The 24232-nt window shown below is 41.6% G+C and overlaps 1 protein-coding gene across 5 annotated transcripts in view; it reads right to left on the reverse strand.

The window, feature by feature from the left end:
- Window positions 1–24232, reverse strand: part of LOC139535494 (roundabout homolog 2-like) — a 270018-nt gene that overhangs the window by 39417 nt on the left and 206369 nt on the right. For all 5 annotated transcript variants that reach the window (XM_071334954.1, XM_071334937.1, XM_071334946.1 and 2 more), the window contains exons 10-17: window positions 19043–19124; window positions 18188–18353; window positions 17646–17812; window positions 17172–17293; window positions 13207–13438; window positions 9077–9201; window positions 8656–8827; window positions 7475–7651 (exon numbers count right to left, since the gene is read on the reverse strand). In XM_071334954.1, the coding sequence (XP_071191055.1) occupies window positions 7475–7651; window positions 8656–8827; window positions 9077–9201; window positions 13207–13438; window positions 17172–17293; window positions 17646–17812; window positions 18188–18353; window positions 19043–19124 (1243 nt within the window). The remainder of the gene's footprint in view (window positions 1–7474; window positions 7652–8655; window positions 8828–9076; window positions 9202–13206; window positions 13439–17171; window positions 17294–17645; window positions 17813–18187; window positions 18354–19042; window positions 19125–24232) is intronic.

Genomic DNA, 24232 nt, shown 5'->3' on the forward strand with positions numbered 1-24232 from the left:
ATCTCTGTTGATATTACTCAGGCCTGTGTCTGTAACAGTATATAGTGTGTCTGATCTATGTTGATATTACTCAGGCCTGTGTCTGTAACAGTATATAGTGTGTCTGATCTCTGTTGATATTACTCAGGCCTGTGTCTGTAACAATATATAGTGTGTCTGATCTCTGTTGATATTGCTAAGGCCTGTGTCTGTAACAGTATATAGTGTGTCTGATCTCTGTTGATATTACTCAGGCCTGTGTCTGTAACAGTATATAGTGGTTCTGATCTCTGTTGATATTACTCAGGCCTGTGTCTGTAACAGTATATAGTGTGTCTGATCTCTGTTGATATTACTCAGGCCTGTGTCTGTAACAGTATATAGTGGTTCTGATCTCTGTTGATATTACTCAGGCCTGTGTCTGTAACAGTATATAGTGTGTCTGATCTCTGTTGATATTACTCAGGCCTGTGTCTGTAACAGTATATAGTGGTTCTGATCTCTGTTGATATTACTCAGGCCTGTGTCTGTAACAGTATATAGTGTGTCTGATCTGTGTTGATATTACTCAGGCCTGTGTCTGTAACAGTATATAGTGTGTCTGATCTCTGTTGATATTACTCAGGCCTGTGTCTGTAACAGTATATAGTGTGTCTGATCTCTGTTGATATTACTCAGGCCTGTGTCTGTAACAGTATATAGTGTGTCTGATCTCTGTTGATATTACTCAGGCCTGTGTCTGTAACAGTATATAGTGGTTCTGATCTCTGTTGATATTACTCAGGCCTGTGTCTGTAACAGTATATAGTGTGTCTGATCTCTGTTGATATTACTCAGGCCTGTGTCTGTAACAGTATATAGTGGTTCTGATCTCTGTTGATATTACTCAGGCCTGTGTCTGTAACAGTATATAGTGTGTCTGATCTCTGTTGATATTACTCAGGCCTGTGTCTGTAACAGTATATAGTGGTTCTGATCTCTGTTGATATTACTCAGGCCTGTGTCTGTAACAGTATATAGTGTGTCTGATCTGTGTTGATATTACTCAGGCCTGTGTCTGTAACAGTATATAGTGTGTCTGATCTCTGTTGATATTACTCAGGCCTGTGTTTGTAACAGTATATAGTGTGTCTGATCTGTGTTGATATTACTCAGGCCTGTGTCTGTAACAGTATATAGTGGTTCTGATCTCTGTTGATATTACTCAGGCCTGTGTCTGTAACAGTATATAGTGTGTCTGATCTGTGTTGATATTACTCAGGCCTGTGTCTGTAACAGTATATAGTGTGTCTGATCTCTGTTGATATTACTCAGGCCTGTGTCTGTAACAGTATATAGTGTGTCTGATCTCTGTTGATATTACTCAGGCCTGTGTCTGTAACAGTATATAGTGTGTCTGATCTCTGTAGATATTACTCAGGTCTGTGTCTGTAACAGTATATAGTGTGTCTGATCTCTGTTGATATTACTCAGGCCTGTGTCTGTAACAGTATATAGTGTGTCTGATCTCTGTTGATATTACTCAGGCCTGTGTCTGTAACAGTATATAGTGTGTCTGATCTCTGTTGATATTACTCAGGCCTGTGTCTGTAACAGTATATAGTGTGTCTGATCTCTGTTGATATTACTCAGGCCTGTGTCTGTAACAGTATATAGTGTGTCTGATCTCTGTTGATATTACTCAGGCCTGTGTCTGTAACAGTATATAGTGGTTCTGATCTCTGTTGATATTACTCAGGCCTGTGTCTGTAACAGTATATAGTGTGTCTGATCTCTGTTGATATTACTCAGGCCTGTGTCTGTAACAGTATATAGTGTGTCTGATCTCTGTTGATATTACTCAGGCCTGTTTCTGTAACAGTATATAGTGGTTCTGATCTCTGTTGATATTACTCAGGCCTGTGTCTGTAACAGTATATAGTGTGTCTGATCTCTGTTGATATTACTCAGGCCTGTGTCTGTAACAGTATATAGTGGTTCTGATCTCTGTTGATATTACTCAGGCCTGTGTCTGTAACAGTATATAGTGTGTCTGATCTCTGTTGATATTACTCAGGCCTGTGTCTGTAACAGTATATAGTGGTTCTGATCTCTGTTGATATTACTCAGGCCTGTGTCTGTAACAGTATATAGTGTGTCTGATCTGTGTTGATATTACTCAGGCCTGTGTCTGTAACAGTATATAGTGTGTCTGATCTCTGTTGATATTACTCAGGCCTGTGTCTGTAACAGTATATAGTGTGTCTGATCTCTGTTGATATTACTCAGGCCTGTGTCTGTAACAGTATATAGTGTGTCTGATCTCTGTTGATATTACTCAGGCCTGTGTCTGTAACAGTATATAGTGGTTCTGATCTCTGTTGATATTACTCAGGCCTGTGTCTGTAACAGTATATAGTGTGTCTGATCTCTGTTGATATTACTCAGGCCTGTGTCTGTAACAGTATATAGTGGTTCTGATCTCTGTTGATATTACTCAGGCCTGTGTCTAACAGTATATAGTGTGTCTGATCTCTGTTGATATTACTCAGGCCTGTGTCTGTAACAGTATATAGTGGTTCTGATCTCTGTTGATATTACTCAGGCCTGTGTCTGTAACAGTATATAGTGTGTCTGATCTGTGTTGATATTACTCAGGCCTGTGTCTGTAACAGTATATAGTGTGTCTGATCTCTGTTGATATTACTCAGGCCTGTGTTTGTAACAGTATATAGTGTGTCTGATCTGTGTTGATATTACTCAGGCCTGTGTCTGTAACAGTATATAGTGGTTCTGATCTCTGTTGATATTACTCAGGCCTGTGTCTGTAACAGTATATAGTGTGTCTGATCTGTGTTGATATTACTCAGGCCTGTGTCTGTAACAGTATATAGTGTGTCTGATCTCTGTTGATATTACTCAGGCCTGTGTCTGTAACAGTATATAGTGTGTCTGATCTCTGTTGATATTACTCAGGCCTGTGTCTGTAACAGTATATAGTGTGTCTGATCTCTGTAGATATTACTCAGGTCTGTGTCTGTAACAGTATATAGTGTGTCTGATCTCTGTTGATATTACTCAGGCCTGTGTCTGTAACAGTATATAGTGTGTCTGATCTCTGTTGATATTACTCAGGCCTGTGTCTGTAACAGTATATAGTGTGTCTGATCTCTGTTGATATTACTCAGGCCTGTGTCTGTAACAGTATATAGTGTGTCTGATCTCTGTTGATATTACTCAGGCCTGTGTCTGTAACAGTATATAGTGTGTCTGATCTCTGTTGATATTACTCAGGCCTGTGTCTGTAACAGTATATAGTGTGTCTGATCTCTGTTGATATTACTCAGGCCTGTGTCTGTAACAGTATATAGTGTGTCTGATCTCTGTTGATATTGCTCAGGCCTGTGTCTGTAACAGTATATAGTGTGTCTGATCTCTGTTGATATTACTCAGGCCTGTGTCTGTAACAGTATATAGTGTGTCTGATCTGTGTTGATATTACTCAGGCCTGTGTCTGTAACAGTATATAGTGTGTCTGATCTCTGTTGATATTACTCAGGCCTGTGTCTGTAACAATATATAGTGTGTCTGATCTCTGTTGATATTGCTAAGGCCTGTGTCTGTAACAGTATATAGTGTGTCTGATCTCTGTTGATATTGCTCAGGCCTGTGTCTGTAACAGTATATAGTGTGTCTGATCTCTGTTGATATTACTCAGGCCTGTGTCTGTAACAGTATATAGTGTGTCTGATCTCTGTTGATATTACTCAGGCCTGTGTCTGTAACAGTATATAGTGTGTCTGATCTCTGTTGATATTACTCAGGCCTGTGTCTGTAACAGTATATAGTGTGTCTGATCTCTGTTGATATTACTCAGGCCTGTGTCTGTAACAGTATATAGTGTGTCTGATCTCTGTTGATATTACTCAGGCCTGTGTCTGTAACAGTATATAGTGTGTCTGATCTCTGTTGATATTACTCAGGCCTGTGTCTGTAACAGTATATAGTGGTTCTGATCTCTGTTGATATTACTCAGGCCTGTGTCTGTAACAGTATATAGTGTGTCTGATCTCTGTTGATATTACTCAGGCCTGTGTCTGTAACAGTATATAGTGTGTCTGATCTCTGTTGATATTGCTCAGGCCTGTGTCTGTAACAGTATATAGTGTGTCTGATCTCTGTTGATATTACTCAGGCCTGTGTCTGTAACAGTATATAGTGTGTCTGATCTATGTTGATATTACTCAGGCCTGTGTCTGTAACAGTATATAGTGTGTCTGATCTCTGTTGATATTACTCAGGCCTGTGTCTGTAACAATATATAGTGTGTCTGATCTCTGTTGATATTGCTAAGGCCTGTGTCTGTAACAGTATATAGTGTGTCTGATCTCTGTTGATATTACTCAGGCCTGTGTCTGTAACAGTATATAGTGGTTCTGATCTCTGTTGATATTACTCAGGCCTGTGTCTGTAACAGTATATAGTGTGTCTGATCTCTGTTGATATTACTCAGGCCTGTGTCTGTAACAGTATATAGTGGTTCTGATCTCTGTTGATATTACTCAGGCCTGTGTCTGTAACAGTATATAGTGTGTCTGATCTCTGTTGATATTACTCAGGCCTGTGTCTGTAACAGTATATAGTGGTTCTGATCTCTGTTGATATTACTCAGGCCTGTGTCTGTAACAGTATATAGTGTGTCTGATCTGTGTTGATATTACTCAGGCCTGTGTCTGTAACAGTATATAGTGTGTCTGATCTCTGTTGATATTACTCAGGCCTGTGTCTGTAACAGTATATAGTGTGTCTGATCTCTGTTGATATTACTCAGGCCTGTGTCTGTAACAGTATATAGTGTGTCTGATCTCTGTTGATATTACTCAGGCCTGTGTCTGTAACAGTATATAGTGGTTCTGATCTCTGTTGATATTACTCAGGCCTGTGTCTGTAACAGTATATAGTGTGTCTGATCTCTGTTGATATTACTCAGGCCTGTGTCTGTAACAGTATATAGTGGTTCTGATCTCTGTTGATATTACTCAGGCCTGTGTCTGTAACAGTATATAGTGTGTCTGATCTCTGTTGATATTACTCAGGCCTGTGTCTGTAACAGTATATAGTGGTTCTGATCTCTGTTGATATTACTCAGGCCTGTGTCTGTAACAGTATATAGTGTGTCTGATCTGTGTTGATATTACTCAGGCCTGTGTCTGTAACAGTATATAGTGTGTCTGATCTCTGTTGATATTACTCAGGCCTGTGTTTGTAACAGTATATAGTGTGTCTGATCTGTGTTGATATTACTCAGGCCTGTGTCTGTAACAGTATATAGTGGTTCTGATCTCTGTTGATATTACTCAGGCCTGTGTCTGTAACAGTATATAGTGTGTCTGATCTGTGTTGATATTACTCAGGCCTGTGTCTGTAACAGTATATAGTGTGTCTGATCTCTGTTGATATTACTCAGGCCTGTGTCTGTAACAGTATATAGTGTGTCTGATCTCTGTTGATATTACTCAGGCCTGTGTCTGTAACAGTATATAGTGTGTCTGATCTCTGTAGATATTACTCAGGTCTGTGTCTGTAACAGTATATAGTGTGTCTGATCTCTGTTGATATTACTCAGGCCTGTGTCTGTAACAGTATATAGTGTGTCTGATCTCTGTTGATATTACTCAGGCCTGTGTCTGTAACAGTATATAGTGTGTCTGATCTCTGTTGATATTACTCAGGCCTGTGTCTGTAACAGTATATAGTGTGTCTGATCTCTGTTGATATTACTCAGGCCTGTGTCTGTAACAGTATATAGTGTGTCTGATCTCTGTTGATATTACTCAGGCCTGTGTCTGTAACAGTATATAGTGTGTCTGATCTCTGTTGATATTACTCAGGCCTGTGTCTGTAACAGTATATAGTGTGTCTGATCTCTGTTGATATTGCTCAGGCCTGTGTCTGTAACAGTATATAGTGTGTCTGATCTCTGTTGATATTACTCAGGCCTGTGTCTGTAACAGTATATAGTGTGTCTGATCTGTGTTGATATTACTCAGGCCTGTGTCTGTAACAGTATATAGTGTGTCTGATCTCTGTTGATATTACTCAGGCCTGTGTCTGTAACAATATATAGTGGTGTCTGATCTCTGTTGATATTGCTAAGGCCTGTGTCTGTAACAGTATATAGTGTGTCTGATCTCTGTTGATATTGCTCAGGCCTGTGTCTGTAACAGTATATAGTGTGTCTGATCTCTGTTGATATTACTCAGGCCTGTGTCTGTAACAGTATATAGTGTGTCTGATCTCTGTTGATATTACTCAGGCCTGTGTCTGTAACAGTATATAGTGTGTCTGATCTCTGTTGATATTACTCAGGCCTGTGTCTGTAACAGTATATAGTGTGTCTGATCTCTGTTGATATTACTCAGGCCTGTGTCTGTAACAGTATATAGTGTGTCTGATCTCTGTTGATATTACTCAGGCCTGTGTCTGTAACAGTATATAGTGTGTCTGATCTCTGTTGATATTACTCAGGCCTGTGTCTGTAACAGTATATAGTGGTTCTGATCTCTGTTGATATTACTCAGGCCTGTGTCTGTAACAGTATATAGTGTGTCTGATCTCTGTTGATATTACTCAGGCCTGTGTCTGTAACAGTATATAGTGTGTCTGATCTCTGTTGATATTGCTCAGGCCTGTGTCTGTAACAGTATATAGTGTGTCTGATCTCTGTTGATATTACTCAGGCCTGTGTCTGTAACAGTATATAGTGTGTCTGATCTATGTTGATATTACTCAGGCCTGTGTCTGTAACAGTATATAGTGTGTCTGATCTCTGTTGATATTACTCAGGCCTGTGTCTGTAACAATATATAGTGTGTCTGATCTCTGTTGATATTGCTAAGGCCTGTGTCTGTAACAGTATATAGTGTGTCTGATCTCTGTTGATATTACTCAGGCCTGTGTCTGTAACAGTATATAGTGTGTCTGATCTCTGTTGATATTACTCAGGCCTGTGTCTGTAACAGTATATAGTGTGTCTGATCTCTGTTGATATTACTCAGGCCTGTGTCTGTAACAGTATATAGTGTGTCTGATCTCTGTTGATATTGCTCAGGCCTATGTCTGTAACAGTATATAGTGTGTCTGATCTCTGTTGATATTACTCAGGCCTGTGTCTGTAACAGTATATAGTGTGTCTGATCTCTGTTGATATTACTCAGGCCTGTGTCTGTAACAGTATATAGTGTGTCTGATCTCTGTTGATATTACTCAGGCCTGTGTCTGTAACAGTATATAGTGTGTCTGATCTCTGTTGATATTGCTCAGGCCTGTGTCTGTAACAGTATATAGTGTGTCTGATCTCTGTTGATATTGCTAAGGCCTGTGTCTGTAACAGTATATAGTGTGTCTGATCTCTGTTGATATTACTCAGGCCTGTGTCTGTAACAGTATATAGTGTGTCTGATCTCTGTTGATATTACTCAGGCCTGTGTCTGTAACAGTATATAGTGGTTCTGACCTGCATAGTTGCTGAGGCCCTTCCTCTTCTTCCTCCTACAGTACAGCCAGGCGCTGAAGCCCATGAGGACGATCCAGCAGGCCCCTCCCAGCCCAGCGATGAAGGCTGGCTGCTTCACCACGTCTGAGATGCTGTTGTTGCCCTCTGCCCCCGTCATCACATCACGCAGCTCTGCACCTGGGGACAGACAGGAGGGGACAGGGGACACCCATCGGATTGACAGCATGGCATCTGGTGGATGGATAGTGCTATGTTGTCCACTAGACCTAAACCAGTCAACAGCTAACATCTTTCAAAATTGATTAAAATCAATGTTTATCAATAGGTAATATCAAAATCTACTATATGATTTAAAAACAATAAACTCTGTACGAAAGGTACAATCACGTTACAGTTATTTTCTAGGTTTAAAACAATACAACACCATGAAACACTATAGATAAATAATATCAAATAAAAAACACACCATCGAAACCATAAAAAAACTGCAATATGTAGGCAGAGTGTTCATCAATTCAGCAGTGCTCTCATCAATTTGAACTCCGAGACGGGAGATTGACAGAGCAGCTCAGACAGAGTTTGATTTTCTGCTGCAGCTACTGTGCTGTGAAATTAGATTCACAGTCTCCAGCGTGAGCAGGAGTCCCAGCCCCAGTCATTAAGCCTTAGTCCACAGGCCTCTGTTTGCCTGTCTCTGGCCGTTAAGGATATTTTCCCCACACATCAGTCAAAAGTCACGGATGAAGAGCATCTGGCCTGGTTCTGCTATTGATTTTAGGCCTATATACTCAGCGCATCCCTCAGCTGTTTGATAAGATGTGATAGGATGATAAACCCACCCCAATAACACTGTCTACCATTTTTAGCGACGGCCACACAGATATCGAGGATTATTATTATGGCTAACAGCTCTCAACACACTGTTACTGGACACTACACTAAATGAAACGCTATTGATTTCCTGATAGATCACTATGTATGTAGCCTGCCTTACAGAACTCACTGAACCCCTCGTTTCAAACCGTACACATGTGATCTCCGACAATGCACAATTGTATTTTTTCCAAGTGTGATAAATTGATCAATCATTCTTCCAGACCGCCTGCCTGTGAATCAGGTAAGGGTTCCCTGCTATTATGTGGGTTGCCTCAGACCTTGTGCCCTGTGTGTTTATTTGTTACCTATGATAATAGGCTGGGGCTCGCTCTTCACTCCCACCCCCGAGCTGGTGCCTGCCGCCACCTCCACACGGTACTGCACCCCCGCCTGAAGACCCCCCACCACCACCGAACGGATGGCCGCATCCACTGTCTTATTCACATGGAAATGGGTCTCGTTTGCCAGGCACCAGATCTAACACATACACACACACAGGGACAGGAATTTGTGGTGAGAGACAGTTGATACCCAATTTCAAATCAAATCAAAGCGTATTGGCACAGGTAAACAGTGTAATAAAATGCTTAATAGCAAGCTTCCTCAACAGTGCAATGTAAACATTTCTTGTAATATTTCTACACAATAAAAATACAGTGAACCTGTATGCCAGAGCCTTTATTCTCAATAAGACTACTGTATCCTATACAGATTGCTGCTCCCTACCTTGTACTCCTGGATGATGCCGTTCTGGTGTTCTGTGGGAGGGGGGTCCCAGGACACACTGATGGAGGTGCTGTTATGGTTCCCTACTGTCAGCACTGTCACCTGCTGAGGAGGAGCGCTGGGTGCTGCATGGGGAGGAGGCACAACAAAACACATCAACATAAATATTACCACATACCGATGTTCTCATTCCAACAGAAAACTGCTGCTGCTGCCTGCCGTTGCTGTTTACCTGAGCACAACAGAGAGCACTGCCTTGATATGTATGAAAATAGTTCAGTGCGGCAGGCTTTCTCTGTAGCAGCAGAAAAGCTCAATGCCACTGCTTTAATAACATTTGTTAAAGCCCAATGCCACTGCTTTAATAACATTTATTAAAGCCCAATGCCACTGCTTTAATAACATTTGTTAAAGCCCAATGCCACTGCTTTAATAACATTTGTTAAAGCCAACATGTGTTAAAGCAGCGGCATTGTGCTTTGCTGCTTGGGAGAGACACCACTCTCTACACTTCATGCTTCCAGACTCTCTCTCTCTCTTTTTCTTCCTCTCTCCAACCTTCATCCCTTACAGTATACTTCAATCTTGCTTTTTCTAATATCTCATTCCTTTTCCTCTCTTTTAAAGTTGCAACAGAGTAACAAAGTAGCAGAGGTCTCTTGGTGCCTTCATAGGTTTAGGGGAATCAACTATAACAGTCCATCTAATAGAACAGCCAATTAGAACCTCTAATGCTACACAATACTATTGGATTTCGTATTAATGGATCACGGCCAACACACGCAGTCACACACTAGCACTTGGACGCTAAAGATGTGCATATCTGAGCTAAATGAAAGCACTCCATTCTGGTGTACAGTAATGAAGGAGATGCTAGTAAGTCCATTAGCTCTGTGATGTATCGCCGGCAGAAATATGACCCGCGGTGTTTCACGTAATGTGCTAAGTGACACTATGGCAACCCCAAGGCCAATCGTTTGAGATCTACAAAACACTCTTTATCCCCTGTGTGGGCAGACAGACCACTCAGACCCTTCACTTTCAAAAGCTGTATGGGGATTCAAACAGCTAGCAGACACCTGCAGGCTAACAGCATGGCTATGGGATCGCTTAACACATGGGCCTATTGTTTCTATAGTGTTGGAGGTTCATTATTATTCATTCAGTCAGCACTCTACAGTAACTTCATACTTTGAACTACCATCTCTGTATTTCCGAGGTACAACTCATTCAAATCAGATTGGTTGGATGGGAAAACTCAGGACTAAACTCAATTGAGAAGCCACAAGTTTTGTAATGGCATTATACAGTCTGTGGAAGAACCATGTGAATCAGCTACTGGATCAACCTGGACTCAGGGGTAGACATAACATAGTAAATGAAAATCCGGGACACTCATATGATATATTACGTTTGGTATGGTATGTATTAATTTGTGGATGTCCATCGTTCATTTTGTATGATATGTTAAGAATTACAATTTGTATGATATGTTACGAATTGCAGTTTGTTGTAGCTAACGTTAGTTAGGTGGCTAGGTGGCTAACACACACGTTAGCTAGGTGGCTAACGTTAACTAGGCTAGGGTGAAGGCTAGGGTGAAGGTTAACATTAAAGTTAGGGTTTTATTTTTCACATGCGCTGAATACAGCTGGTGTAGACTTAAATGTGAAATGCTTGCTTACAAGCCCTTCCCAATGATGCAGAGTTTAAAATAGTAACACAAGAGGAATAAAATAAAATACACAAGAATGGAGCAATATACAGGGAGTACCAGTACCAGACCAATGTGCATTAGGGGAATGAGGTATTTGAGGTAGATATGTACAGTGGGGAGAACAAGTATTTGATACACTGCCGATTTTGCAGGTTTTCCTACTTACAAAGCATGTAGAGGTCTGTCATTTTTATCATAGGTACACTTCAACTGTGAGAGACGGAATCTAAAACAAAAATCCAGAAAATCACATTGTATGATTTTTAAGTAATTAATTTGCATTTTATTGCATGACATAAGTATTTGATCACCTACCAACCAGTAAGAATTCCGGCTCTCACAGACCTGTTCGTTTTTCTTTAAGAAGCCCACCTGTTCTCCACTCATTACCTGTATTAACTGCACCTGTTTGAACTCGTTACCTGTATAAAAGACACCTGTCCACACACTCAATCAAACAGACTCCAACCTCTCCACAATGGTCAAGACCAGAGAGCTGTGTAAGGACATCAGGGATAAATTGTAGACCTGTACAAGGCTGGGATGGGCTACAGGACAATAGGCAAGCAGCTTGGTGAGAAGGCAACAACTGTTGGCACAATTATTAGAAAATGGAAGAAGTTCAAGATGACGGTCAATCACCCTCGGTCTGGGGCTCCATGCAAGATCTCACCTCGTGGGGCATCAATGATCATGAGGAATGTGAGGGATCAGCCCAGAACTACACGGCAGGACCTGGTCAATGACCTGAAGAGAGCTGGGACCACAGTCTCAAAGAAAACCATTAGTAACACACTACGCCGTCATGGATTAAAATCCTGCAGCGCACGCAAGGTCCCCCTGCTCAAGCCAGCGCATGTCCAGGCCCGTCTGAAGTTTGCCAATGACCATCTGGATGATCCAGAGGAGGAATGGGAGAAGGTCATGTGGTCTGATGAGACAAAAATAGAGCTTTTTGCTCTAAACTCCACTCGCCGTGTTTGGAGGAAGAAGAAGGATGAGTACAACCCCATGAACACCATCCCAACCGTGAAGCATGGAGGTGGAAACATCATTCTTTGGGGATGCTTTTCTGCAAAGGGGACAGGACGACTGCACCGTATTGAGGGGAGGATGGATGGGGCCATGTATCGCGAGATCTTGACCAACAACCTCCTTCCCTCAGTAAGAGCATTGAAGATGGGTCGTGGCTGGGTCTTCCAGCATGACAACGACCCGAAACACACAGCCAGGGCAACTAAGGAGTGGCTCCGTAAGAAGCATCTCAAGGTCCTGGAGTGGCCTTGCCAGTCTCCAGACCTGAACCCAATAGAAAATCTTTGGAGGGAGCCGAAAGTCCGTATTGCCCAGCGACAGCCCCAAAACCTGAAGGATCTGGAGAAGGTCTGTATGGAGGAGTGGGCCAAAATCCCTGCTGCAGTGTGTGCAAACCTGGTCAAGAACTACAGGAAACGTATGATCTCTGTAATTGCAAACTAAGGTTTCTGTACCAAATATTAAGTTCTGCTTTTCTGATGTATCAAATACTTACGTCATGCAATAAAATGCAAATTAATTACTTAAAAATCATACAATGTGATTTTCTGGATTTTTGTTTTAGATTCCTTCTCTCACAGTTGAAGTGTACCTATGATAAAAATTACAGACCTCTACATGCTTTGTAAGTAGGAAAACCTGCAAAATCGTCAGTGTATCAAATACTTGTTCTCCCCACTGTACATGAAGGCTAGAGGGACAAACTGAACATTCCCAGAGCATGGGACGTGGAGAACAGCTACTGTGTGGGCCTAATTGTGTTAATGTACACAAGGAATAAAAAGCAACCCAATTAATCAACCATTCACAGAGGGCTGAATCTTAACCTGAGACACCTGTGTAACTTGAGCTTCTGTTCAAATCTCTGACTGACATCAAGGTTTGATTTAACTTAAGTAACTTTTCATTTATGCATGTATATGATGGAAAGGGGGAGAGTTGGTGAGACAGAGAAAGAAAGAAAGAAAGAAAGAAAGAGAAGGGGTGGAGGGAGGGAGGTAAAATCAAAAAGTCACAGCATGAATGTTGTATGCAACAGGGGCATGGCAGGTGACAGCAGGTGTCCAGGGAGAGAGGGACAGGGAGAGGTGCAGGGAGAGAAGCAGGAAGAGGGTTGAGCTGGTGTCACAGGAAACAGCCCTCCCACCACCCCCCCTTCTCTTGAGTGTGTCTGTTTGCAGAGAGAGTGTGTGTGTGTGTGTAATGACATTCTGTATCAGCTTCTAGGTACAGTATGTGGCCATTACCTGATGTAGCAAACAAGTAGCATTGATGTAAAATAATTTCAGGAGTTTCTGACAGTGAAAATAATACCTCCTACACAGTTGGCAATATCTGTTGCATCACTACACATATTGAGTCGGTAAAGGTCCTTTACCTTCCTCCAAGGTGCGTGCTGTCATTGATTCACTGTCTGCTCCCTGGAACTCGTTGAAGTACGGACGGACTTTTATCTCGTAGACAACACCCTTCTTCAGGCCAGACAGAGCCACGTCTCTCTCTGAGGGGACCTTCACGTCCTGCACCTGCCAGGCCCCCGGGGAGGGCAGGCCTGACGTCTGCCTGTACAGAACACGATAGCCCTGGATAAACTGCGAAGGTTTCTCCACCTGAAGGAGAGAAAAGGAGGCAGACGTATATATTGCAGATTTTTGAATGGATTTTTCAATAATGATATAAAAAAATGTATTCTTCAACATTAGCTAAATTATATCAACTTTGATTCATAGTAACTACTTCCTGCATATTTAAATACACCACATGCCAAGCAAACCAGCAAAACAGAGAGCTACGAAGCTCTTACACCCTGACAGAGTGGATTAAAACCACACGTTATCCTTTTCTGTAAACAAATCGTGTTACTATGGCGGGGGAAAGTTGCGGTGGTGGGGTCTGGGGATGGAGTGTGCAACATAACTCACAGTAATGGCTTGTTAACAGGGGCAGAAGCAAGCAAAAGCTTTTACAGGGCAAATAAAGCAGCTGTTTACCGTCAGCCCAGTCCAAATAAATCATGGAAACGTGCTGCTGATGCTCTGCCTCTACGGTTGCCTGCTTGCATTTCATTTAACGATATGATTCGTGAATCTAAAAGCTTTATGAATGCCCGCCCCCACACTCTCTCTTTCCCCTCCCTCCCTTACCTGTAATAGAACTGCTTGATCCATCTAGATGCAGCCATAGTGGAAGTAAATATCATAAACAAGCCCATTCTGTTTAGTTTTCTCTTGTCTTATAGGACAGGTATGCTAGGGTATGTTAGGAGAAGGGTTTTGCTTGACAATAATAGTATTTGTGAAGAATAAAAACCTACGCTTATTCTGAGACTTAATCTGGCCTGTGTTACAATGTAATTACATACTAGAAATATTATCATGTCACTACCTGAAGATGGTAGATGGTATCTCAAAGTGTAATTTCAATTGAATGGTATTTTGGATTGTTCCCTTGAATAAGCCATGTTATGAACTGGTGTACCTGTCATAGGTGTGCGTACTGGGAGCGGAGTCAGGTGCAGGAGAGCAGAGAGTTGTGAACAGGCGCACACTTTATTTAGGCAGGAGAAACCAACAGACGGATGCCACTGCGTCGAAACCTCCAGCCAATGCAAAAGTGCAAACGCGCAAACAGTCACAATAATATTGTATAAACACAATAACATACCTCGTGAAATAAAACACGGAATAAACACATACCAGTAAAACGCGTCAACATAGACACGTAACACGAAACAATCTCACACAAAGACATGAGGGGGAACAGAGGAATAAATACATGAGGTGTGATTGGGGAATGAAAACCAGGTGTGCAGGGAACAAGACAAAGCAAATGGATAAATTAAAATTGGAGCGGCGATGGCTAGAAAGCCAGTGACGTCGACCGCCTAACACCGCTGGAACAAGGAGAGGGGCCGACTTCGGCGGAAGTCGTGACAGTACCATCTGCTAAACAAAACAATGGTGCTATGCAGCACTATACAAATCCCTTTCTCAAAGAGAACCAGATACCTAATAATGTTAAAATGACATCAAGGCACCGGTGCATACAGTGCTGAAGCATATGGAGTGCATGGGTGTACGTGCGTGTGCATGTGTATGTATGTCAGTGGAGGCTCCTCAGTGGAGGGAGGGGAGGACCATCATCTTCAGTGAATTGTATAAAAATAAAATGTTTAAAACATTACAAAAGTGATCCTTTTTAGATAAAACTACACTAAATATATTCACGTCACCAAATAATTTATTAAAACACACTGTTTTGCAATGAAGGTCTACAGTAGCCTCAACAGCACTTTGCAGGGTAGCACCATGATGTAGCCGGAGGACAGCTATTTTCCATCCTCCTCTGGGTACATTGACATCAATACAAAACCTAGGAGGCTCATGGTTCTCATCCTCTTCCATTGACTTACACAGTAATTATGACAACTTCAAGAGGATGTCCTCCAACCTATGTTGTCCACCCAATCAAATGATCAGAGAATGAATCTAGTACTGGAAGCATAAGCTACAGCTAAGACTGCAGTGCATAACATGTGGTGAGTAGTTGACTCAAAGAGAGAGAAAGAGAATAGTTGGAACAGTTTTGAACAAATAATTTTTTTTCTTCAAGGAAGGAGAAGCGAGAGAGCGGGAGAGAGAGAGTGCGAAAGCTATATTTCATTGTACTTTTTTTCACCTTCACTTACCTAGCGAATGCAGGTAGCTAGTTTAGCCTACTCAAACACAGAGGGATGCTATGTTAGCTAGCTGGCTATGGCTATCCAACACTGGAACGCTTCCAAGTTAAGGTAAGATTTTGGTTTTATTAATTTACTGCTTGATTGTAGCGGGTTTACTAACGCGTTAGTTCTAATGGCTAGAGTATGTTGACTAGCTATGACATTAGCTAATATGGTGACAACTATGTAGGCTGTGTGTAGTGGTTATGTTATGAAGGTTTGGCCTGGGAAGTTTTTTTTTGCATGGTCACAGACAACTGATGTGTTGTACACTGAAGTCCACATGCGAAGGGAAACGGTTAGAGTAGGAGAGCTCGTAGATGCGAGAAGGAATTCTACAACAAGCTAAACGATCATGCTGTTTAGGTATAGGGAAAATTTGAATATCTTGTAGTAGCCTAAACCTATCGATTTTACATTGAGCTGGGTCTAATCATACCAATGTTATTTGTCACATGCGCCGAATACAACAGGTGTAGACCTTCCCGTGAAATGCTTACTTACAATACCTTAACCATAAAATATTTACTAAATAAACAAAATAAAAATGTAATAAATCAAAAAGTAACAAAATAAATGTGCATGACAATAACGAGGCTATATGCACGGGGTAACCGTGTACAGGTTAATCGAGGTAATTTGTAAAGTGATAGATAATTTGTAAAGTGCATAGATAATAAACAGCGAGTAGCAGCAGTGTAAAAACAAAAGGGGGGAGGGGGTTCAATGTAAACAGTCCGGGTGGCCATTTGATTAGAACATGAATGACAAGTCATCCGATATGCTGTAATAGAAAAAGATGCTCATAACATTTTTACAAATTGTCCTCCCTCATCCTAAATGTCACCGACCGCCACTGATGTATGTGTACTTGTGCGAGGAATGGAAGAGCCTCTGTCATTAAGCAGTGCTCTCCAGAAGGCAGAAGGGAAAATATGAATAACCTCCAGATAAAGAGCTGACTGCAAACCGCATCCAAAAGAGAGAACACAACATGTTGCCGCTGATGGTGATCTATTTGTCTCAGTGAGAAACATTTGTCTTAATTCCTGCGTCACCCCAAACAATCACAGATTGATGGAACACCAGCTGTCCCTGGACTCCATGTCCACCCGTCTCAGACACTTGCACTGTGTGTGTGTGCGCACACGTGTGTGTGTGCGTGTGTTTATGCATGTGTGTGTGCCAACTGAGAACAGACAGTGGGTGACACACAGCATATATGAGTGAAAAACTAAACTCAAACTGTGTATGAAGCTTGGAGATAAGCAAAGGCTTGGAACTGGCTCTGTTCCTGAACGATCCTAACGCTGTACAAGACTCATCTCTCTCGCTACTCAGCTCTTCAGGTTCTATACTGCCTGTTTGATTCAGTGAGAATAATAACTCAGCACAGAGACAAAGCATCCTTGTTCATACCAAACCTACTCATACCAGTTCCTCATTGTGACATCTATACATAAATTAATAATTGGGCTCTGCAAGTCTAAATCTTAAGTTAGAGTGTGTTTGTTGCGTCCCATTACAGATGGTCAACAGATGCTCAAACTGTCAACTGCAATTCTGTCGATATGCAACAATAAAAACAATTGACAGTATAGATTCCTATCAGTAGTACTCACAGCCCATGTGACCTGGACAGAGGTGGAGCTGATGACCACAGGGTTATGCATGCTGACCACCACATCACCCAGCTCCTTCTGAACACGTCGATGGTCGACACCCTGCACCGGAGGGCTGATGTCTGAGAGAGAGAACGAGAAAGAGAGAGAAAGTGAGAGAGAGAGAGAGAGAGAGAGAGAGAGAGAGAGAGAGAGAGAAAGAGAGAGAGAGAGAGAGAGAGAGAGAGAGAGAGAGAGAGAGAGAGAGAGAGAGAGAGAGAGAGAGAGAGAGAGAGAGAGAGAGAGAGAGAGAGAAAGAAAGAAAGAAAGAAAGAGAGAGAGAGAGTGAGCGAGAGAGACAGACAGAGAAAGAGAGAATGTGTGGGAGAGAGAGAGAGAGAGAAAGAGGATGATGCCAATTGCGATTAAACCCTTATGAAAATGTTCTAATGCCATGAGGTACACTGAGACACAGTGGTTAGTTTGGTACAGTACCTTGGGTGCGGACAGGCTCAGACATGGGGCTGGGGTCTCCAAGACCCTGGGCATTGACCGCTCTGATGATGAACAGGTAGACCGTGTTGGGTCGCAGGTCCTTGACCGTGAACTGTGTGGTCTTCCCGTGGTCAGCCACAGTCTGCCAGCTGTTGCTGACCAGCTGACTGCTCACAGAGAAAACAGGAGGAAGATATTTAGTGAAGCCAAAAAAAGCTTTTACGGAAATAACATTCCATACTGTAGCTATGGCAGTCCTATTGTTTTTCACTTAGCTAATTTAACTGGCAACATCATGACATCTGAAACTCTAGTCTGAAACCTAAACACTTTTTAGTGGTTCAAAAAAACTCTGATCAACCTTGTTGGACTGTACATGATTCTTGTATGCAGACTATTCAGCCAAAGCCCTAGGATGTATGTGCTTGCCCTGAACAGGCCAGTGAACCTTATGCCCACACACATGCATACATCTGTCATTGCTCTGAAAGTTTGGGGTAATTTACTGCAGCTTCTCTTAGGGCCAAGGTTCCCAGACATACCCAAAGGCCTCAATGACATAGGAGGAGATTGGGGAACCCTCCTCGGTCCCAGGTTCCCAAGACAACGAGACTGTGCTCTTGGTGACATCAGTGACCTCTGGCTTGGAGGGAGGCCCTGGTAGGGTACTGGCATTGTGGGACATGTAGTCTGTGAGGTCACTGGGCTCTGAGATGGAGAAAAGGAGAACAGGTTCTTTCAAAATGAATCAAAATGGACATGGCAGATTGAAGGAGAAACAAACGCATCAGGTTGATTGGCTTCAATCAATGGTGTGTACTGTACACTCTTAGAAATAATGGTTCCAAATGGGTTATTTGGCTGTCCCCATAGGTCGAAACCCTTTTTGGTGTCAGGTAGAACCCTTTTTGGTTCCAGGTAGAACTATTTTGGTTAATCAAAAGAGAACCATTGTGCTCTCCCAAAAGCTTGGCTGGTGCGTAAAACCTTTGAATTCAGACAAACAAAGAGGTGTAATGGGTTCACACACAAAAATATGTTACATATTGTAAAGCTTACTTTATTGTTTGATGTTTTACCACCTCAGGGATAGTGTACACAGACGTTTTGGCATTAGAGCCTTCTTTGGTGTGTAGGTACACTTTTCGTTAATTCCAAACAGCATTTGTAAAGAACAACAGATTAGCAGCAGGTTCTTCTAATCGGGGTTGCCACTCATCTACCAATCAGGGACTATTTTGGGTTCCACGTAGAACCATCTGTGGAAAAGGTTCTACATGGAACCCAAACTGGTTGTAAGTGTTCTCCTACGGGGACAGTCGAATAACCATTTTCGGTTCTAGATAGCACCTGTTTTTCTAAGAGTGTAGAATCAGATGGACACATTGTTACTATACCTCTGACATCCAGGAAGGCACTCCATGAGGTCTCCCCACTGGAGCTGGTGGCCACACAGGTGTACAGCCCAGAGTCAGATAGCTGAGGAGGACAGAGGAACACATCAGAACACATCAGAACATACACTGACCAGACAGTTGACAATGAAACAACTGTCTTCCCATTTATTTCTCAAAAGAGAAACAACCAAACATGCAACCCTAAAACTGATCATACAACTGACCAACCAAACATTCAGCTGATGAACAAATCAATCAACTCCTCAATTAATAACAGTTTGGAAAGACAAACATTTTTATATACAGTACAGTGCCTTCAGAAAATATTCACACCCCTTGTAATGTTACCTCCTGAATTTAAAATAGATCAAATTTAGATTGTGTGTCATTGGCCTACACACAATACCCCATAATGCCAAAGTTGAATTACAAATAAATAAAAAATGAAATGCTGAAATGTCTTGAGTCAATAAGCATTCACGCCTTTGTTATAGCATGCCTAAATAAGTTCAGGAGTAAAAATGTGCTTAACAAGTCACATAATAAGTTGCATGGACCTTGTGTTTAACATTATTATTTTTATGACTACCTCATCTCTTTACCCCACACATACAATTATCTGTAAGGTCCCTCAGTTGAGCAGTGAACTTCAAACACAGATTCAACAAAAAAGATCAGGGAGGTTTTCAAATGCCTCGCAAAAAGGGCACCTATTGGTAGATGGGTAAAAAAACAGACATTGAATATCCCTTTGTGCATGCTGAAGTTATTTTTTAATTACACTTTGGATGGTGTAAAAATACACCCAGTCACTACAAAGACACAGAGGGCCTTCGTAACTCAGCTGCCGGAGAGGAAGGAAACCGCTCAGGGATTTCACCATACGGCCAATGGTGACTTTAAAACAGTTACAGAGTTTAATTGCTGTGATAGGAGAAAACTGAGGATGGGTCAACATTGGACTAAGGAGTTTTTGTTTTATAGAAATAAACTGAATAGAGCTCAGCACAGGCTAAATCCTAGAGGAAAACCTGGTTCAGTCTGCTTTCCAACAGACACCAGGAGACAAATTCACCTTTCAGCAGGACAATAACCTAAAACATAAGGCCAAATCTACACTGGAGTTGCTTACCAAGACGGCAATTAATGTTCCTGAGTGGCCTAGTTACAGTTTTAACTTAAATTGGCTTGAAACCTATGGCAAGACTTGAAAAAGGAACAACCAACCTGACAGAGCTTGAAGAATTCAAAAAATAATAATGTGAAAATATTGTACAATCCAGGTGTACAAACCTCTTAGAGACTTACCCAGAAAGACTCACAGCTGTAATCAATGCCAAATGAGATTCTAACATGTATTGACTCAGGAGGTTGAATAATTATGTAATCAAGATATGTGTTTGATGAATTTTTTACAAATGTTAGAATTGTTGTTCCAATTTGACATTACATAGTATTTTGTGTAGATCATTGACGTTGTTTTTTTTGTTGTTGTTTTTTACAATTAAATACATTTTAATCCCACCTTGAAACACAACAAAATGTGGAAAAAATCCATCGGTGAGAATACTTTCTGAAGGCACTCACTGGCGTACCGGACACCCCAGCAAGGCAGGGGCCGATGAGCTCTGGGGGGCCATGCGCCTATCATCGATGTACATTTTTATTAGAATTTTTTATTATTTTGACATTAACCCTCTAAAAAGTAATTCATAAAACGTTTTATTTTCCATGTGTGCTAGGAGGCTAAGTGTTTGTTTCTTGGGCTTCAGGAATGTGACTGAAACATTTAAAATAAACTGATTATAGGTATGAGGGAATATCAGTGAACAAATGCCGTGGTCAAGTCTACGATGACGCCAGTGCAATGAGTGGAGCTTACTCAGTTGTTCAAAAGCACATATCAGACTGAGAGCCTAATGGTTCTTAGGTAGTTATTAGTACGTTTTAAATTAGAAAATTATCTCTCCACAGAAGCGACAGTTACAGGAATGGTAAAAACAGTTTGATTGCGTTAGCAACATCAGGGAAACTGGGCAGAACGGAGTTGTGCTTGAAATACAGCAGTTCTGTAACATCTCTAATTAATCCTCTCATTCTCCTTAATTGCCAGCCTCAACACATTACGGAAAGAGATTCACTGTATAGGAAGCTCTGGGGACAGCTCGTCTGAATACTGGGCAACCAATAAATTGACAGATGCAAACATATTATCATCTTTAGCAGACAACAGTTCTTGGGGCTTGAACAAAAAAAGCAGTTTGCGATTTATTTCACACTAGTGAACCAGCGCTTAAATTGTGTGGTTGCAATATCAACAGTCCCTTATCTATGTTATATCTTGGCATGCATCATTCAAGACTAAGTTGAAATTGTGTGCAGCGCAATGTCTCAGAAAAGACTGTCTAGGTTGGTAATACTCAATATATAAAACAGTCGGTTCTGGGCCTACAGGCAGTGGTGGAAACATTAGCTCACAAAAAAGGAGAGCTTCAGAAGACCAGGGGAGTCTCTCAAGTTGGATTTAATATTAATTTGATTTTATTTACCTTGAATATTGCAGCCCAATAGCCAGACAAAAGCCGCTGAGTTCAACAATAAATAGTGGCTGAATTTACCCTCAAGCCGACTACTTTTTCCCTCATTGTTTGGCTATTTGATGTGTCATTTTTATAACACGTTTCTAAATCGAAGCTAAATACTGTATATAGCTATAGATAGTACACTGCATAATGAAACAATCCCTAGTAAGCTAGTGTTTTGAGGGTGGACTGATTGTATTATTTGGCATCAATGGCCTGGTTTTACGCACAACTTTCTATACAAGCTGGGAGAGAGTGCGAGGACGGCTCATGTCATTCAGGTTCAGGTAGCCTATACGGGACAGTTAAAAAAATCTAGCTGATTAGTGTGCTTTTGCATCAAACATTTATTTTACAATCTGAATGTTTGAATTTGCCACCAGCCGGCAGTATAAAAATTGCAGCATTGTGACACCATGTAGACCTTCGTGAAATGTTAGGCTTAATATGAGAAAATGACGACCAAATAGGCCTACCAATAAACATGTATCTATTAGCTAAAGCTAAGCTAAGCCCTGGCATCACAGAAAGCCTATCATCGGTTTGATAGGTATGCAGCCGCATAGACGTCAGCACTATGGACAGTGATCAGTAGTCTATACTTAAATGTTTTATTTTATTTAAGGGGGGGTCCAGACCTTGCAGGGGAGTCCAGAGAAACTGCGTTATGCCAGTGAAGGCACTGTATGCTCATTAAAACCAGTGTGCCGTTTTGATAGTAGTAATATTGTTTGTTGGTGATGCTTGGTGGCTCCATTGGTCTTTCCAGTCCAACCTTGATCCCAGTTGGCCTTCACAGCCCTTTTGTCAACCTCTGCTATTGAAAGGGCAGGCAGCAGTACACAAAAAATGCATTAACCTCCACTGGCCTGATTCGCACCCAGGGAGAGAGGGAGTGGGTGACAACAAGAAGATAGAGCGAGGGAAGATGCTGTAAGTGCTGAAGTTATTTAAAAAATAAAATACATCGCTTAGTACTAGTCAGCCTCCCACATCCTCAGCCCTATCATCATCAGTACGGATCAGACACAGTGAAACAGGGACATGATCATCTATTTAACGTTGGCCTCTTTAATACTGGGGCTGCTCCTTTACACACTCTCTCTCTCGCTCTCCTTGTTCCCGCTCACTCTCTCTCCTTTGTTCCTGCTCTCTCTCTCTCTCTTGTTCCTCTCTCTCTCTCTCTCTCTCTCTCCCTTGTTCCCCCTCTCTCTCTCCCTTGTTCTCTCTCTCTATCTATCTCTCTCCAAAATAGGAGAGGGTTGTCAAACTTGTTGGAGGGGTTTGGGAAGGGTCGTGTGTTTTTTACAATTGCTCTTTTGCAAGTTTCTTCCACCCTAGCCACAGTTCCTTACCTGCTTGTGTGAACCTCCCCTATATCACTGTGTTTTGGTACTCCCCTTATGCAGTACGCTATTCCATGTGCTAACTTTTACTACACCACAGTATAGTAAACCTAACGGTCTTGTATGCCCTTTATCCACCATTTATTGTGACAATAGCGGTAGGTGGATCGTTTGTCCAGTTCTGCAATAGGCTAACTAGCAATCATACCACACATTAAAACATTCAAAGCTGCATACACTTTTTATATGAATCGACAAGAACAAATAGGAATAGCTGATAGGCAGCAGAGAGGCCAGATGCCTCCTTGTACATGAAAGAACAGTGAAGACATGAGACACACAGCTAAAACAATTCCCCTATTGCATTATTGTTTTCCAGTGAGTACAACATTCTAGCCTACTCTAGGCTGCAGTGAAATTGTCATTTGAATATTGGCGCAAAAGCCCTGTGATTTGAATGTTTCATTCAATTTGGATCAGTTTTGGGTCTACTCTTTATAAGGTCTAGAAACACACTGTAGCAGGCCAGTCTTGCTGTATTTTTTACTTCTGATACTGAATGCGCAATCTGTTGCAGATCATCATTTCAAAGTCTTCCTATAGTAATGTGGCCACATATGCTCCCGGCAGGCCCAGTTATTCAGGAAATTTCAACACACTCTGGCCTCCTCTCCAATCCATGCAGCTATTCCTTGCACACCTAGAAACTAATGCTTCAATATAGCCTAAATATTTATAATTTAATTGTTTTAATATAAACACAACCAGTCACAATGTGCCATCTGATTATGCTACTTCAAAAGTTTCCTGTAGGCATGCGCCCGTTCATCCAAAATATCATTCCAGCATCCTCAAAATAGCTTGACATTAACCAAGTTTCCATCCAAATTGTTTATGCGAGTAAAGTAGCCTACATGTCTGATAAAAAATGTCAACACATCATAGGAAAGCATGCAGTTTATTAGGCTACAGATGAAATAAGTTCTGATGAACTTCACAGGGTGGTGAAAGTGCACATTGATAAGGTTGATGCTCCTTTCAATAGATATTGAGGGTCTTATTCTGGTGACATGATGATCGATGCTTGGCTGCCGTTTGACAAATAAAACTAATCTCACACTTTGTCCATAATAATATCATGATGTAGTAGGCTATACCTGCACTGTATCTGCAAGCTGTTGACTAGACCGCATGTGCCAATACCGGTGGGCACATTCGCTATACCTACACAACATTTTTGTGACAAAACCTTCAGCAGGCCT

The sequence above is a fragment of the Salvelinus alpinus genome, chromosome 1 (assembly GCF_045679555.1).
Source record: "Salvelinus alpinus chromosome 1, SLU_Salpinus.1, whole genome shotgun sequence".
Lineage (NCBI taxonomy): Eukaryota > Metazoa > Chordata > Actinopteri > Salmoniformes > Salmonidae > Salvelinus > Salvelinus alpinus.